This window comes from Geotrypetes seraphini, chromosome 1 (genome assembly GCF_902459505.1).
Source record: "Geotrypetes seraphini chromosome 1, aGeoSer1.1, whole genome shotgun sequence".
Taxonomy (NCBI): Eukaryota; Metazoa; Chordata; class Amphibia; order Gymnophiona; family Dermophiidae; genus Geotrypetes; species Geotrypetes seraphini.
The window spans coordinates 86,575,726-86,592,641 of NC_047084.1; the positions used below are offsets into that span (position 1 = coordinate 86,575,726).

Genomic DNA, 16,916 nt, shown 5'->3' on the forward strand with positions numbered 1-16,916 from the left:
CTTATGCCTATTTCAGAGAGTTGGAAGATTAAGATATCATGATGGACGACGTCGAAAGCTGCGGAGAGGTCGAATTGTAGAAGTACAGCGAATTTGTTGCGAGAATGAAGTTGTTGTATCTTAGAGATTAGTGAGGTTAATAGGGATTCGGTGCTGAAGTTGGGTCTGAAGCCGAATTGGTGGGGGTAGGAGAATAGAGAATCTTTCTAGGTAGGATGAGGGTTGAGTGGATATGATGGATGAGGATGTTAGGAGAGGGATGTTTGCTATTGGACGGTAATTGGAGGGAATAGAGGGATCAAGGTCGGTCTTTTTCAGTAGAGGTGTTAGTGCAATATGTCCTATTTCGGAGGAGAAAAGGCCCGATGTTAGAGCAGCGTTTATAAGTTTGGTGAGGGAAGCAATGGCCTGTGTAGAGATATTCTCGAATAGGTAGGAGGGGAAAGGGTCCAAGGTACACTTGCAAGATTTTAGTTTGAGGCAGAGTTTGGAGACTTGCAATTCGGAAACAAGCTCAAAAACGGTCCAGGATCTGTCGGCTGGAATGGGATTGGAGACAGGTAGGGAAGGGTTGAGGTCAGTAGAGATTAGGGAGTTGTAGGAGACTGGTTACCCTGGGTAAGTCACTTAATCCTCCATAGCCCCAGGTACATTAGATAGATTGTGAGCCCACCGGGACAGAGAGGGAAAATGCTTGAGTACCTGATTGTAAAAACCGCTTAGATAACTTTGATAGGCGGTATATAAAATCCTAATAAACTTGAAACTTGAAACTGTAGGCGGGAAGGAGCATCTTAGGGTGGTAACCTTTCCATTGAAGAATTTTGCAAGGGCATCTGCTGATAGCGACGAGGGGAGCAAGGATGGGTCATTTTTTGTAGTTAAGGAGCGCCAAATGTTAAACAACGTACTGATCTGGTTGTTGGATCTGGAGATTTTATCTCCGAAGAAGTTCTTCCTGGCTTTTTTTAGTAATGAATTGTAACGTTTAATATTGACCCTCCAGGTCTGTCTATCTGAGGGGGATTTAGATTTTTTTCCATTTGCGCTCCAAAGTGCGACATTTCTGTTTCAGCTCTCCATGCTCAGTTGGGGAACCCACCTTAATAGCCTCAAGTTTTATTTAAAATTCGATCATACTTCTAAGCGATGTACATAATTTAAAAAATGTACAACTTTCAGAGGAACAATATATGCAACATAGACTTGATGTACAGGACATACGCTACAAAAGGAAAAAAAGGGTAAAAAATACAATAGTTGATAGAAAATAAGAAAAATAGGGGATAAAACAACAGGGAGGGTTAAGCAGAAGGGTTAGGAGAGATCAGAGGTCAGAGATTGACAGAGTAATACAAATCTGGGGAGCTAACAGTCAAAAGCATCTTTAAAAAGAAAGCATTTTAACTTGCTCTTAAATCTGTCTATAAGATGCTCTTCCTTTAAGTGACAGAGAAAATGTATTGTTGACATTTGTTGATAATTTTAAGGGAGGGGACAGTCAGTAAATATTGGTCATTGGATCGGAGTATTCTGGTGGGAGCATAAGGAATCAAGAGTCTGTCAATGAAGGCTGGGGCTTTATAAAGGAGAGACTTGAGAGTTAACAGGTATATTTTATAGGTTATTCGATGAGACACCAGGAGCCAGTGATCTTTTTTAAGGAACGGCGAAACATGGTCAGATTTCTTTGCTTTCATAATGAGTTTGATAGAAGCATTTTGGCTGATTTGTAAGTGTCTTATTTCTTTTTGGGAATTCCCTTGAATAGGGCGTTACAGAATTCGATTTTGGAAATCATCATACCCAAGGAATCTTGACTCCTCATGAGAAACTCTCCACCTCAATCTCCTGAAACTTCGAGCAATCCGCAGTGCTCTCCGCACATTTCAGAATCACCTCCTCAATCATGTAGACCAAGTCACCATGTTCTATGTGAACAAACAAGGAGTCTCACCCTTTTTGCCAAGAAGCGATCCAAATCTGGCCCTGGGCGGTTCCTCGCAACATATTTCTCAAGGCAATTTATCTAGCAGTAAAACAAAACATCTTAGCAAACAAGTCACTCAACCATCTTACAGCAGATATTCTCAGATTGGGAAACCCCAGAAGTAGACTTCTTTGTTTCTTCTCAAATCCACAAACTTCCACTCTTGTGTTCCAGACTCTACATTCCGAATCATCTGGAGTCAGATGCCTTCTTCCTTGATTGGCAGGGCAAGTTTCTTATGCTTTCCCTCCAATGCCTCTAGTTAGGAAGACTCTAGTCCAGGGGTAGGGAACTCCGGTCCTCGAGAGCCGTATTCCAGTTGGGTTTTCAGGATTTCTCCGATGAATATGCATTGAAAGCAGTGCATGCAAATAGATCTCATGCATATTCATTGGGGAAATCCTGAAAACCCAACTGGAATATGGCTCTCGAGGACCAGAGTTCCCTACCCCTGCTCTAGTCAAACTTCACCAAGAATAGGCCACTGTGATTCTCATAGTACCATGGTTCCCTCTCCTCCAATTCAGCATACAAGAGCCTATTATACTTCAAATCTTTCCAGCATTACTGACAGAATGCATTTACAGCATGGTATCTCTCTCCCACCAAGTAGATGCTTTTGCACTATCTGCACCAGTATCAGCCATCATTGAAGCTTCTAGAAAACCTTCCACACAGCACTGCTATCATTTCAAGTGGACTCACTTCACAGTCTGGTGTAATCTCCAGTCGCTAGATATGATCACTTGTCCTCTCCTATCGGTTCTAGACTATCTTCTACACTTTTCCAACTCTGGTCTCAAAACTACTTAAGTCAGAGTTCATCTCAGTGCTATTAGTGCTTTTCATACACCATACTGTACCATACAATTTCTTATACCCTACAATTTTCAACAAGGATTAATTGTGGATTACAATAATATTTCTGACTATTCATTGAAGTACAAGATTCATAGGCTGTAAGGAGTATAAGCCATGAGAATTACAGTGAGAAGAGATATGTTTTCAATGGTTTCCTGAATTGGTAATGGGTGGAGAGCTGACACAGGTAGTGCGGTAGGCTGTTTCAGATGTTAGGACCTTGAACGTTGAAGATTGACACGAATAGCTTGTTCTGGTATATTTGTTGAGAAGGAAAGTGCAGTGTAAACATTCTCTAATTACAAAAGAAACACGTGACTTTGATGTCAGATTATAGACCATTGGAATGCTCACCATATATGGCCTTATAGAATTGAATTCTTTTCACCTGCAGGGCTGGCTCTCTCAAATTTTCCTAAGTGAAAGATTAGTCTAGCCACCATGTTTTGGAGAAGCTGTAATCTCTTATATTCCTTCTCTGAGATTTCACAGTATAAGGAGTTGCAATGCTCCAGATATGGGAGTAAGACTGTAGGGTCATGAAATGGTTAACTGTTGTTTAAAATATTGCTCTGGCCTACATAGCTGAAAACAGTGTACAATCTATTGACCTCATCTGCCTAAAATGTATGTCCCTACCTTACCACATTGTAAGCTAAATAGATAAGAGTTTGAGCCATGATGTACCCTGCCCTTCTGTACATTTAACATTTAGAACTGTAAGAGTTAGATAAGTGTCCTGCTAGTTACCTGCTAGTGTGAGCTTAGAACCAATGAGTGTTAAGAAAAGTAACACGTGAAAAGCTTTTTCTAGAATTCAGTTGTATAGCCAGAAAAATGAATAAATATCTCTATAACTTCCTGGTTTCGGCACTTCTGAGCCAGCTTGGAGCTCAGGGGTCCAGCATGCATTCTGTAATAAACCTCTTATACTTTCTTCACGCCTCTGACTTTGTGTGTCCAAGTGACCTTTCAAGACCACCTGTGCAACTGTACTAAAGCTGGGTCTGGATTAAAGACAGGTCTTATTGTTCTAAGTTGTCTCAATATGAAGAAAATTTTCCTGACTAAGGAGTTTTGGGCTCCAAAGGTTAGATAAGTGACAAGAATAATGCGTAGGACCTTTGACGTTTTATCAGTCTTAAGTTTTCTCCTGTAACTAACACCAGATATGTATGTGATAGTAAATTATAATCACCAAAACATCTTAAGTCTTCAGTTTATTAAGTTTAAGGAAGTTCTTCTGTGATCACATCCTCAATTAGCTTTGTTAAGGTATCATTTTAGGATTCTGTGACCGCACAAAGGAGGAAGATATCGTCTGCATAAGAAAATGTGTGAACTTGAGGAAAGTAGAAACTCTTATCCGGTGTTCTCAAATACACATTGAATAAGGACGGTGACAGTGGGGAGCCTTGCAGAACACCGCAGAAGGCCCTCCAACTTTGGAACTTCTTGTCCTTTCATACCTTATATGTTCTATTGCCTAGGAATTCTGTAAACCATTTTAAAACCATTCCATGTAAGCCTAGTTCACTCAATTTTAGAAGCAAGAGAAAGTGGTCCACTACACTGAAAGCAGCAGAGATGTCAAACTGCAACAGGATGGTTTGTTTACCTTTGCTTAGATAAGATTTTACTTTTGACATTAATTCTAACAGTAAGGATTTGGTGCTAGCCCTGAAGCAGTGTTGTGTGCTGTGAAATCCATCAGTTAATCATAGAAAATCAGAGAATTAACATAGAATTCTAAAAACTTTGCAGGCCATGGTATTCCTGCCACTGGCCTAAATTTTTCCACTTTTAGATAAGTCCAGTTATGAGGCTTTGGATATGGGAGTCAGTGTAATGGCAGATATTGTTCTTGGGAATACGTCCTTTTTTAAGCATACATTAATGAAATCAGTCAGCCATGACAAGAAACCTGAAAGTATATGTTCCAGCATGTTAGCTGGACAGATATCTAAGGAACAAAATTTTTAGTCTTCTCAGCATGGCAGAAACTTCTGTGGCAACAAGGAATTCTTTCCATCTGTTAGCCGGTACCCCTTCCTGCATAATGTCATTTACAGAATCTACTTCAATACAGTCCTTCAAGGTGTGCATAAATGTGACTCCCTTACTGACCTAATTTTTCCTGAAAATAATATGCCAGACTTTCTTCATTCAGTTGTTGCAAAGCAGATCTGTTTATATCATCTCTGGTGGATATTTACGAGTTAAAGATCTTAAAGAGACATTTGGAAGTTTCTTCACTGATTAATCATGTTATCATAGTATAACTTTTTGGTTTCAGTTATTGCTAACTTATATTGTTTTATTTCTCTTCTCCAACTGATTTAGTGCTCCTGCTTCTGCTGTTTTCTGCTCTCTCTAACCTTCTTAACTTTGTTCTTCTGTTTTAGTTTTTTATTGATTTTTTCATTCAACAACAAGTGTTATAAATTTTCATTCAATTATTTTAACAATACACTTGACATTTCTATAATGTATTTTATACATAACATATCTTATCTTATTTTTTTTTTTTTTACAATTTTATATATTATATAATTGTAATTATTTTTCTTATAAATTATACAACATATATATTGTATTGATTTTATCAATTTTTATTTCATTATGAACCTTTCCCCTTCCCTTTATTTATTTATAAATTATGATAAAGAGAATAAATCCCCCTCCCCATAACCCTCCCACCCTTCCTTCTTTAAATTATTTTCTTATCATGGGAAAATGAAATTCAATTATTACAATATTCTGTTAATGGTCCCCAAATCTTCTTAAACTTATCTATATATCCTTTTTGTGTTGCAAATGTATGCTCCATTTTATATATATGGCAAACTGAATTCCACCAAAAATTATAATTCAATCTGTCATAATTTTTCCAGTTATGTGTAATTTGCTGTACTACTTTGTTCTTAAAGCTAATAATGGTTCTGAAAACCATGGATTAGTTTTCTGTTTCAATATTACAATTTTAGTCCCTAAGATTCACCAGCTTGGTGAAGGTTGTGGTACAGTGAGAGATCAGGTCAAATAGTTTATCTTCTACCATGATCCAGCTACCAGATGGTTTGTACTGCTATCTATTAGTCTTATGGTAAGAAATTTTCTAGACCTCCGTCTTTCTTTGGTTTTCTAGGACAGTGAATCCGTTTGTATCTTGGTGGGCAGAGATCAACCAAAATAGGATCCACTGGATAAAAAGTCATTATCTGTACATCCTTTGGTTTCCAGATTCATGAAAGGCCTTTACCATACCAAGCCACTTTTCAAGCATCCACCTGTTGCTTGGGACCTTAATGTTATATTTTCCTCTCTGATGAAACCTCCTTGTGAACCACTCTTGACTTCATCTCTCAAGCATCTCACTTGGAAAATAGTCTTCCTCATTTCTCTTACATTTGTACGCTGAGTCAGTGAATATCAAGCGCTCATATCAGATCCACCCCATATAACATTCTACCATGACAGGGTGATTCTTCACACACGTCCAAAGATCCTCTAAAAGGTCATCTCGGAATTTCATCTAAACCAGTGTACAGTTCTCCCTGTCTTCTTTCCAAGATCACTTTCTCACTCTGGTGAAGCAGCACTCCACACATTGCACTGTAAACATGTTGTTGCTTACTACTTGGACCAGACCAAAACTCACAGAACTTCCACTTAACAGTTCCTGTCATTTAATCCTAACAGACTTGGAGCTCTTATCACTAAGAGAATCATTTCTACAGGGCTGGCAGACTGTATTTCTTTTTGCTATGCTCGGACTGGGCTGACTCTTAAAGACTTTGTCACTGCACATAAAGTTCGAGCAATGTCAATTTCAGTAGTCCATCAGCGTTCCACTGTTTTTGAGGACATCTGTAATGCAGCCTCCTGGTTCTCAATTCATACCTTCATAACCCTCTATTGTTTGGAGAATCATTCCACGCGGGATAGTCTGTTTGGCCAAGCAGTTCTACAAAATTTATTCTCTACTTAGATGCCAACTTCCCTCCAACCCTTTTGGTTTTGCCAGGCTCATGGTAGTTGTCAATGACCGTCTTCTCAGAGGCATGATCCCGGCAACTTGGGAATCCCACATGTGAGAATATAATGCCTGCTTGTCCTCGGAGAAATCATAGTTACTCACCTGTAGCAGATGTTCTCTGAGGACAGCAGGCATACATTCTTATAACCGTCTTACCTCCCCTAGTTGGCTTCTTAGCTTTGTTACTGAACTGATGGTCCCATGAGCTGATGTCAGGCAGGAAAGCACCAGCATGCGTGCGGTATGGGCAGTTTTAAAGTGATAGTACACTTTTGACTGTCCATGCTGGGTTCTGTGGATGATGTCACCAACATGTGAGAATATCTATGCCTGTTGTCTTCAGAGAACATCTGCTACAGGTGAGTAACTATGCTTGGCTACTGAATGTGATGTTACCTGAAGATGTTCTGTCATCCATTACTGATCTTTTTCTCTTCCTCCTCACCCTGCACTTGCTGCATAGATTGCAGAGCGAGGAGCTACGGAAACTCCTAATACAAAAAAATATGAACCAAGTATGTACAGAAAGAAAGGCACAGCTGCTGTTCAAAGAGGAAATTCAGAGGCAACAGAAAGAGGAAAATCAACTCTTTGATGAATTGTGGGAGAAAGACTGGCTAGCCAAGGAGAAACGAGAAGAAGAAGATATCAAGAGACGCAAGGAACTGAATAAGGGAATGCTTGATAATCTCGACCTTCAGAGAGCTGCAATGGAATCTCAAAAAGCAGAGGAGAAGAGACTGAAGGAAGAAGAGTGTCAGTTGATGGTAAGCTTTGGTTTGCTATCCTCCTTTTACAAGGTCTGCTGTTCTGGTTTCAATTAATAGGAAGTCAGTTTCAGTTGTGGGAATTCTACTGTAGCATTCAATCACTTATGAATAGAAATCTGACTATATTATGCTACTTATGGTTTCTGCAGCCCTGACAGTTTTGTCTTTTGATTGATTGCAGAGATTTGCATTCGATGTTGTGTTCCTACAGCACAATTATAAAACAGTGCTTCAACTGATTCAAAAGCCAGTCATCGATATACTGCCACATGGGTGTTTAGTTGTAAAATAGAGCAATATGCATGCTTTGGGGACTGGATAACTTTTGAAAATGATTTTTCTACATAACTGTAAGGCCTTCCTCTTACTCCTGTTATTGAACTTCTGTCAATAGGATAACAAAATGGCCAGAAAAAGAAGAGAATAGGCCAGGAAGAAAATTATCTGCACATATGGTGGTACTGTAGCAGGGGAAGGTTTCATTCAAGCCATTGTTAGAGTTGAATATTTTTTATGTTCTAGTGCAAAGGGTACAGTAGGCTTGACAAGTGGGTTTCTTCCCTTTACCTGCAAGGATTGCAGAAGGCATCATCTACATTTTCAACTGGAGTTCAGGGTCAATGCCTTTACTCTCTCAAAGTGAATTCTCAGGTTTAGAGGATTCCAGGTCTCAGGTAGGTGATCACAGCAAAGAGTCTGTGACAGCCCTAGACCAGGGAGAGGACCCAATAGTGTGCAGACTTATTAAACCGGTGGATTTGATGGAAGTCATTACAGTAGCTTTGCGGGAATTAAATTTGATTAGAAAATGACACAGGGGAAAAAATTTGTCCTTATCTCCGTCCCGTTCCCACAAGCTCGGTCCCCATCATCACCCCATGCCCACAAATCTAGAGAGAAGATAGATTTTTAAGTAGAAGGAGTTAACCAAAGTGGATGGGATGGGGGAAGGGAGGTGGGGAGGTAAGGAGAAAAGGCAGGGGAGATTGATAGGGAAGATTCAAAAGGGGATAGCGATTCAAATATTCTTAATCTATTCTCTTTCCCAGTGTCTTCTTCCCACTCTTCCCCAGTATCTTCTCCTCACTCTCTCTTCCCCATTTCCCAGCGTCTTCTCCCTACCATCAACAACTGCTATCATATCAAGCAGCCAAATGGGGTAAAGACCTAGAAAAATTAATTATGCACACAAACAATTATGAAGAATTCAGGAAACACCTAAAAACTTACCTATTCCTGAAATACCTAGGTAACGAACCGGAACATCAACCTCCCTCGTAACATCACCACATACCAGAACGTGCAAACTGTTAACCCCAACCCCTATTCACTAAACATGAACACTCTATGAACTTACGGAATATCTCTACTTCTGTGTAAACAACTTGGCACTTCCTGACCTTGCAACACACAAACGGACGTTAACATCATTAATGTCATCAGATGAACAATGCTATATTCTCTAATTCGTTGTATGAAATATACACTGCTATACTCTTTAATTAGCTGATCGTAAAGCTTCACCTGATTGTATTTACAGTTTCTTTATTGTAAACCGCCTAGAAGTCGCAAGATTGTTGGCGATATATAAGAATAAAGTTATTATTATTATTATTATTATTACTCTCTCTTCCCCATTTCCCAGCGTCTTCTCCTTACTCTCTCTTCCCCATTTCCCAGCATCTTCTCCCCACTCTTTCTTCCCCAGTTCCCTTCAGGCTGCTTCAGTGTCTTCTCCTCTCCATCCCCCCAGCACCCTTCGCGCAGTCCAGGAGCTCCCTCCCGCTGACCAGCTGTGCATCTCCCTCCCTTCCTTCCCCTTACCTTCTCTTCGTGGCAATTTCTATAAGGCTATTCGTTGTATTGCAGCTGGAGCTTTGAAGTCGCATTGCGTTGGCTGCTGGAAAAATCTCCTCTGATGCAACCGGAAACAGGAAGTTGCATCAAAGGATACTTTTCCGCAGCTACATGTGATATAATTTAAAGGCTCTGGCTGCAATACAACGCATAGCCTTATAGAAATCTCCACGAAGAGAAGGTAATGGAAAGGGAGAGAGATGCACGGCTGGATGGCCAGCGGGAGAGGGGGGCTGCCGGACCGCATGCTCGTTCACCGCGCGTGCTCACTCCTTTAACTGCGGAGACAAAACCATTCACTACTCCACGGGGCGGTGAATGGCATTGTCCCCGTACTCGCAGTGACCTTTTTTTGTCACCCTTTCGGCGGGTAACAACTACCGTGTCATTCTCTAATTTGGATGAGCAGCTCTAAGACCCAGTCCACCTTTTTTCTTTCGCATCCAGATATAACCATGTTACTGGTGGAGCACTGGGAGGAGCCAGAAGGCTTTCTGAGGATTACCAAAACTATGACAAAATTGTATCCAATGACTCCTGATTTCCCTGAGGTGGATTTGTTAGTAGCACAGGTAACTAAGAGTACTTCACTCCCTAATGAGGGAGGACTGATTTTAAAGGATGCACAGAATCGCAAGGTAGACTTGGTCCTCAAAAGGCAGTTTGAGGCTTTAGCTCTGGGTCTTAAAACTGCGGATTCCTTCATGGTGCATGCCTGCCATAAGATGCTCCACCAGTCTCCATCCATGGAGGATTGCACATACCCCCAGGTGTTACTGTTGGGGGTGGATTATGTAGTAGATACCCGATGTGATGATTTTAGAGTTATGAGTAAGATGTCTGCTTATTCTGTCTCCGCCTGAAGAATGCTCTGGATCAGACAGTGGGTGGGAGATTCTGCTTCTAAAGCTACTTTGAGCAGGCTCTCTTTTAAGGGACAAATGCTCTATGGAAAGGAGTTGGACAATCTCATGGCCAGTGTGGCAGATTGTTGTCCTAAGTCATTGCCAGACAGTAGACTACGTGCCCCAAGAGGGTCAAATCAGAGTTCCTTTCGTGGCTACAGGCAGTCTTATCATGCAATGATGAACTCCTCTGCTTAGAGATCTAGACAGAGGTTTGGGGGTTCCAGACAGCCTCAGGTGTCCATCACTGCTCAGCAACTAGTACCAAGAAGTCCCAATGATGCCAAGCCAGAGCCTGAGCTTCCTAAATAGGAGGAGGACTCTTGGAGTACAAGGAGGCCTGGGTGAAGTTCTGTTCAGACAATGGGTGCTGGATATCATTCAAGAGGTCTACAAGAACAAATTTTTTCACCCCCTTCGGGAATTTTTTGTCAATTCTCCAGCAGGAAGACTGGGGAAAGAATAGTCAAGAGTGATGGTAAACCAGCTTCTGGAGATCCAATCATGGAGTCAGTACTGGATGCAGAATTTGGCTTGGGCAAGTACTCAATATACTTTATTGTGCCTAAGAAGACTCAAATGATTGGAGGCCCATCCTGAAGTCTGTCAATTCAGCACTAAAGGTGGCCAAATGCCAAATGGAGACCATGCATTCAGTCATAGACCAGTGGTACCTGGGTAATTCCTAGTGTTGGATTTGACGGAGGCTTACTTATTCCCATTTTTCTAGAACAAAGGTTTCTCAGGTTCCTTGTACTGGAGAGGCATTTCAAACTTTTGGCACTCCCTTTCGGGTTTGTACTTCAGCTGGCAATTCAAGCCTGAAAGCACCTGTGTAGTCCCAACAGAAGAGCTCTAGTCCAGCCTTGGCCAACAGAAGAGCTATTTTATGCGTGTCCCCTGTGACCAATGGTAGGACAGGTCATTTGAAGAATAGCGACCCATCTCGGGTTGATAATTCTAGTGGGTCTGGGGTATCCTGTTCTTCTGTCCCTGATATTGCATCCTCATCAACTGGGGCTCCCAAGTTGAGGGGGCAGTGCAATTTTTCTCACTGACATGGTATCCCACTGATAAGCAAAGACCTTGGTGAAAGGATCTTCCTCCTCTCTGAGGACCAACAGTAAACTGAGTCTAGATAGCTCCAAACTTTGGGAAGTCCCCGCCCACAACAACTGGGTAGGGAGGCCATAGTAGGACTGCTTACCCCACTGGTCAGTAACTGGACAAACTGCTGCTCTAACATGGGCTAGAGGGAAGCCGGCAAAGATGGATCAGCGTCTGAAACCGGACACTTGCTGCGGCTATAGGTTTCAAAGTGGCAGTGGAGATGTGCTTCAATTTAGAAGTCTTGGAAAGCTTGAGGACCACTGCCGGAACCTTCTGCTTAGGTATCTGACCTGAGGAAAGCTCAGGAGAAGAGATAGCAGGTTTACTCAAGGGCAGAGACGTCCCAAACAAGGAAGATCTGATGAGGTTCGAGGTCGAAGTCATGGAAGCAGGAGGACCCTCGTTGGAAGATGGGACTGAGGTCGCGCTTGAGGTCAAAGGTGTGACTGAAGAGTCCATCCCGAACAGTTTCTCCACTAAAATCTGATGACGTTTAAGGGCTCGAGGTTGAAGAGTAGCACAGCGCTCGCACGACTTAGGATTATGGTCAGGTCTGAGGCACTTGAGGCACCAACGATGTGGATCCGTGAGTGAAATCGCACGCTGGCACTGGCTACACTTCTTGAAGCCTGTTGCTGGCCAGGACATAGGAGGAAAATGGCCGCAGTGAAGTCGAAGCCTGCAGGCTGCGGCCAAGTGGCCTGCCCCGCCAGTCGAACAAAGAAAAATAAAGTCTTTAGTTTAGTTTTTTTTTAAACTGAAAGAAAAGAAATAACACAGCGATTCACGACGAAAAGTAACACAAACCACGGTGAGAGAAGGCACGAAGAAGAAAATTTTGGCGCAGAGTGTCAAAGATGGACTTCTCGACGCCGCGGAAAATTGAGAACTGAGGAGACTCGCCCTGCGCTGGGCGGGAAGGCACTCGCGCATGCGCGGTGCGGCTGACTCAAAACTTCTACATTTCTACAAGCAAGTCTGTTTGCGAGGCTGTCCGCATCTGGGCTCCGTGGATGATGTCATATGTGAGAATAGCTGCCTGCTGTCCCTGGATAACAACTGTTACGGTAAGTAACTTTGCTATATGTGGGGCAAACTTCAAGAGCCATTTAAAATCCGCCTTATTGAACATCAGTCTTGCATTAATACTAAAAAAAACTGAGGTACGTATGGTGCAACATTGTCTATCATTTGGACATTGCTTTGAGACTCTAAAATGTTTAATTTTGGAACAAGTACATTTGGGTAAGCGAGGAGGGGATCTGAAAAGAAAATTAAGGCAACGTGAGCAGTTTGGTATTTTTAAACTGAAGTCCATGGAACCGGAAGGACTAAATGCAGCTATTGAGTGGCAAGTCTTTTTTTGACCTTTGGCTGTTTTGGATGCCTGCTATTGGCCAGTAGAGGAAGTGTGTGTGCCTCCTTTGATGTCAGGGGCAGGGCCAGGAAGGAGTTTAAATTTGTCTGCTGTCTCTGAACTGATGCCGTGGTTAAGGAAAGGAATGTGCTGTGTGCTTGTGAAGCCCTTTTTCCTGAGGAAACAATTTGAATGTGAAACAAGACTCTTGTGAAGAAGGGTTTGTTTTGGTTTGGTTTCTTTATTTTCCATTGGCTGTGAGTTCTTGGAGTGTGTGCAACTGGAGTTGAGACAGTTCCTGAACTGACCTGGAGGACCCACTACTACTTTTTTTCCCAGCTAAGTACTTGGCTTTTTTGTTTGTTGATGTTTTTGTGTTTTGTTTTGTGCACTTTTTTGTTTAATTTTGTGACACGCTGCTGTGTGACTGTACACTGGTGATTATACTTTACTCTACAGTTGGGTGGGGTTCAGGTTTTTATCCCAGGACAAGCAGGCAGCTATTCTCACATATGGGTGACGTCATCCGACGGAGCCCCGATGCGGACGCCTCACAAGCAGACTTGCTTGAAGAAACTAGAAGTTTTGAGTCGCCCGCACCACGCATGCACAAGTGCCTTCCCGCCCAGTGCACAGGGCGCGTCTCCTCAGTTCTTAGTTTTCTGTGGAGCCGAGAAGTCCGTCTTTTTGGCTCTCTCTGGTAACTTCGTCGTTCGTGCCTTCTGTCACCGCGGTTTGTGTTTTATTTTCTCACGAATCGCTGTGGTCGTCTTTTTCTTTCTTTAAAAAAAAAAAATTTTACTTCCGTCCGTTCGTCTGGTACAGGCCGCTCGGCCGCGGCCCACGGGCTTTGACTTTGCGTCGGCTTTATTTTTGTCTATGCCCCGGCCTGTTACCGGTTTCAAACGGTGTAGCAAGTGCAAGCGCACAATATCTCTTACGGACCCTCACGGATGCTGTCTCAAGTGCCTTGGGCCGAAATGTCATCCTACATCATGCCTGTCTTGCCAAACATTTAAGCCTCGTGCTTTTAAGTGTCGTTGCTTCCTGGTGGATAGGCTCTTCGACAAGGAGACTACTAATCTTCCTGCATCGAAGGTGTCTTCGGCATCGACTCCCGTCGAGGCATCTCCTGCTGCTTCCACCTCGAGTCTCATCAGACCTTCTTCTTTTGGAGCGACTCTTGCTTCGATGTCTTCGGCTGCCATATCTTCTCCTGTCTCCTCAGGTCAGATAGCTCAGCACTCGGTTACGCCAGTGGTGATTAAGGTGTTGAAGCCTCCCAAGTCGAAACACTCTCACACCACTGGGCGAGACCCTTCAGCCAAGGCAGGTGGGCCAGTTTCAGACGAGGTACCCTCCTTGCCGGCTATGCCCCAGACCTCTTTGGAGGAGCAGATTATTAAGGTCCTCACTACCATGGGGCCTACACTGCTCACTTTGCTTCATCCTGGGCATGCAGAAGTCTCCCGTGAGGTCGAGCCGCCTGTGCCCCGGTCTGAACCTCCACACTCGATGCAGGGAGCAGAGTCTCTGCGAGTGTCTGATCGGGCTTCCAAGCATGAAGAGCAGAGTCTGTGCGAGTGCATTGACAGGATACCTCCCATACTACCAAGAGAGTCCAGTCTTCGAAGTTGCTTCAGGGCTCCTCCATGCCTGTTGATCTTTGATCTACTGCGTCCGAGGCAACCTCTGCTCGCTCTTCGAGATCCAGCTCGAGACACACTTCTCAACATCATTTGAGGCCTTCTTCGAGGTCTTCTCCGGCCTCGACCAGACCTCCAACTCCTCGTTCCAAGTCTCCGATGCCGGCTCTCAAGGATATCCCGATGTCCAATGCCTCGTCCAAGTCTCCAGGTTCCTTCGTACCATGGTTTCCTGCCGAGGCCTCTTCTTCTTCGACTCCAGCTGCCTTGATGTCCTCGAGTCCTTCTCGAGGCCGTGCAACTGCAGACCAGTTATCCTTTTCTTCTTTTTTGTGACAGATGGCTGGGGACTTCAGCGTTCCACTAGACACTGGCTCTAAGTACTCTAAGGAATACCTCGAGGTCATGTACCTTCCTCAACCTCCGGCTGAGTCTCTCAAGCTGCCACTACACAAGTTTCTTGATCAGACTTTTACTAGATGCATGGAGACTCCCTTTTCCATTCCAGCAGTTCCAGGAAAGTTGGATGCCAGATATAAAACGGTGCATCATAAAGGTTTTGACAATTCCCAATTGTCACATCAATCCTTGCTCATGGAATCCTCTTTAAAGAGAGCCCATCCTTTGAGAGTATATGCCACAGTTCCTCCTGGCCGGGAGGGAAAGACCATGGATAAATTTGGACGTCGCATTTACCAAAATGCTATGATGTCTTTAAGGGTCCTCAATTATAATTTTTATTTTATCACTTATTTTGAATTTCTTTTGTCCCTTCTGCCAAAATTTTTGAGTTACTTGAATGATAGCATGCATTTTGAATTTCAAGAAGTCATTGCTTTTTTCTCTCAGCTGCGTATCCATCTTCTACAGTCATCTTATGATGCCTTTGAGCTCTCTGCCCGAGCAGCGGCTTGCTCTGTGGCCATGCGTCGTCTAGCCTGGCTTCGCACCATTGACAGGGACTCTAATCTCCAGGACTGCCTGGCCAACAGTCCTTGTGAAAGCAATGACCTTTTCGATGAGTCCATCGAGGCAGCCACCAAAAAGTTGTCTGACCATGCTAAATCTTTTGCCTCCATAGTCAGACCAAAGCCTAAGCCAGCTCCTTCTAGACCTACACGTCCTCCTGTCATCTACCAAAGGCGTTTTCTTCCAAAGCCGGCGCCTTACACTCGCTCTCCTTTAAAGAAACAACCACCTCAGAAGCAACAGAAGCCTCAACCTTCTGCTCCACCTAAGGCTTCTCAGCCTTTTTGACTGTTTACTCCAGAGCATAACATCCATCGTTCTGTCTCTGACCCCTTTTCCACCTATAGGAGGTCGTCTCCATCTTTTTTACAACAGATGGACGGTCATAACATCCGACCTCTGGGTCCTTTCCATCATCAGAGAAGGATACTCTCTCCATTTCCATCAGGTTCCACCAGAGCTTCCTCCAAGAGAGTATCCTTCCAGTCCATCCCAGACTGCCCTTCTTCTTCAGGAAGCTCAAGCTCTGCTTCATCTCCATGCCATCGAACCAGTTCCCTTGGAACAGCAGGGCAGGGGTTTTTTACTCCCGTTACTTCCTTGTTCCGAAGAAGACGGGCGATTTGCGGCCCATTCTGGATCTCAGGGCTCTCAACAAATTTTTAGTCAAAGAAAAGTTTTGAATGTTGTCCCTGGCATCTCTTTATCCCCTTCTCGAGCAGAACGATTGGTTATGCTCTCTGGATCTCAAGGAGGCCTATACTCACATCCCCATTCATCCTGCCTCTCGTTAGTATCTCAGATTTCGGGTGGGGAATCTGCATTTTCAATACAGAATACTACCCTTCGACCTGGCCTCATCTCCCAGAATGTTCACCAAGTGCCTGATTGTGGTAGCGGCAACTCTAAGGAATCACGGTCTTCAGGTATTTCCCTATCTTGACGACTGGCTCATCAAAGATTCCACATCTCAAGGGGTTATTGTAGCAACCCAACGGACTACCTGGTTCCTACAAAGTTTGGGATTCGAAATCAACTTTCCCAACTTCAACCCTCTCAAAATCTACAATTCATTGGAGCTGTTCTGGACACTGTCCAACTCAGAGCATTCCTTCCACAACAACGTCTGGAAACTCTGCTTCACCTCTGTCACACAGTGTCTTCTCGCTCTTCCATCTCTGCGAGACACATGATGATACTTCTGGGTCACATGGCCTCTACAGTACATGTGACTTCTTTTGCCAGACTTCACCTCAGAATTCCTCAGTGGACTCTGGCATCCCAATGGACTCAGGTTTGCGATCCTCTTTCTCGCCACATCTCAGGCACTCCTTCTTTGAAGCAATCTCTCCGTTGGTGGATGCTCTCTTCCATTATTTCCAGAGGCTTGCTTTTTCAAACGCCCCCTCATC

General features: G+C 43.4%; 1 protein-coding gene across 1 annotated transcript in view; it reads left to right on the forward strand.

The window, feature by feature from the left end:
• Positions 1–16,916, forward strand: part of CFAP53 (cilia and flagella associated protein 53) — an 87,215-nt gene that overhangs the window by 29,572 nt on the left and 40,727 nt on the right. The window contains exon 4 of the mRNA XM_033934567.1: positions 7,354–7,657. Coding sequence (XP_033790458.1) covers positions 7,354–7,657 — 304 coding nt within the window. The remainder of the gene's footprint in view (positions 1–7,353; positions 7,658–16,916) is intronic.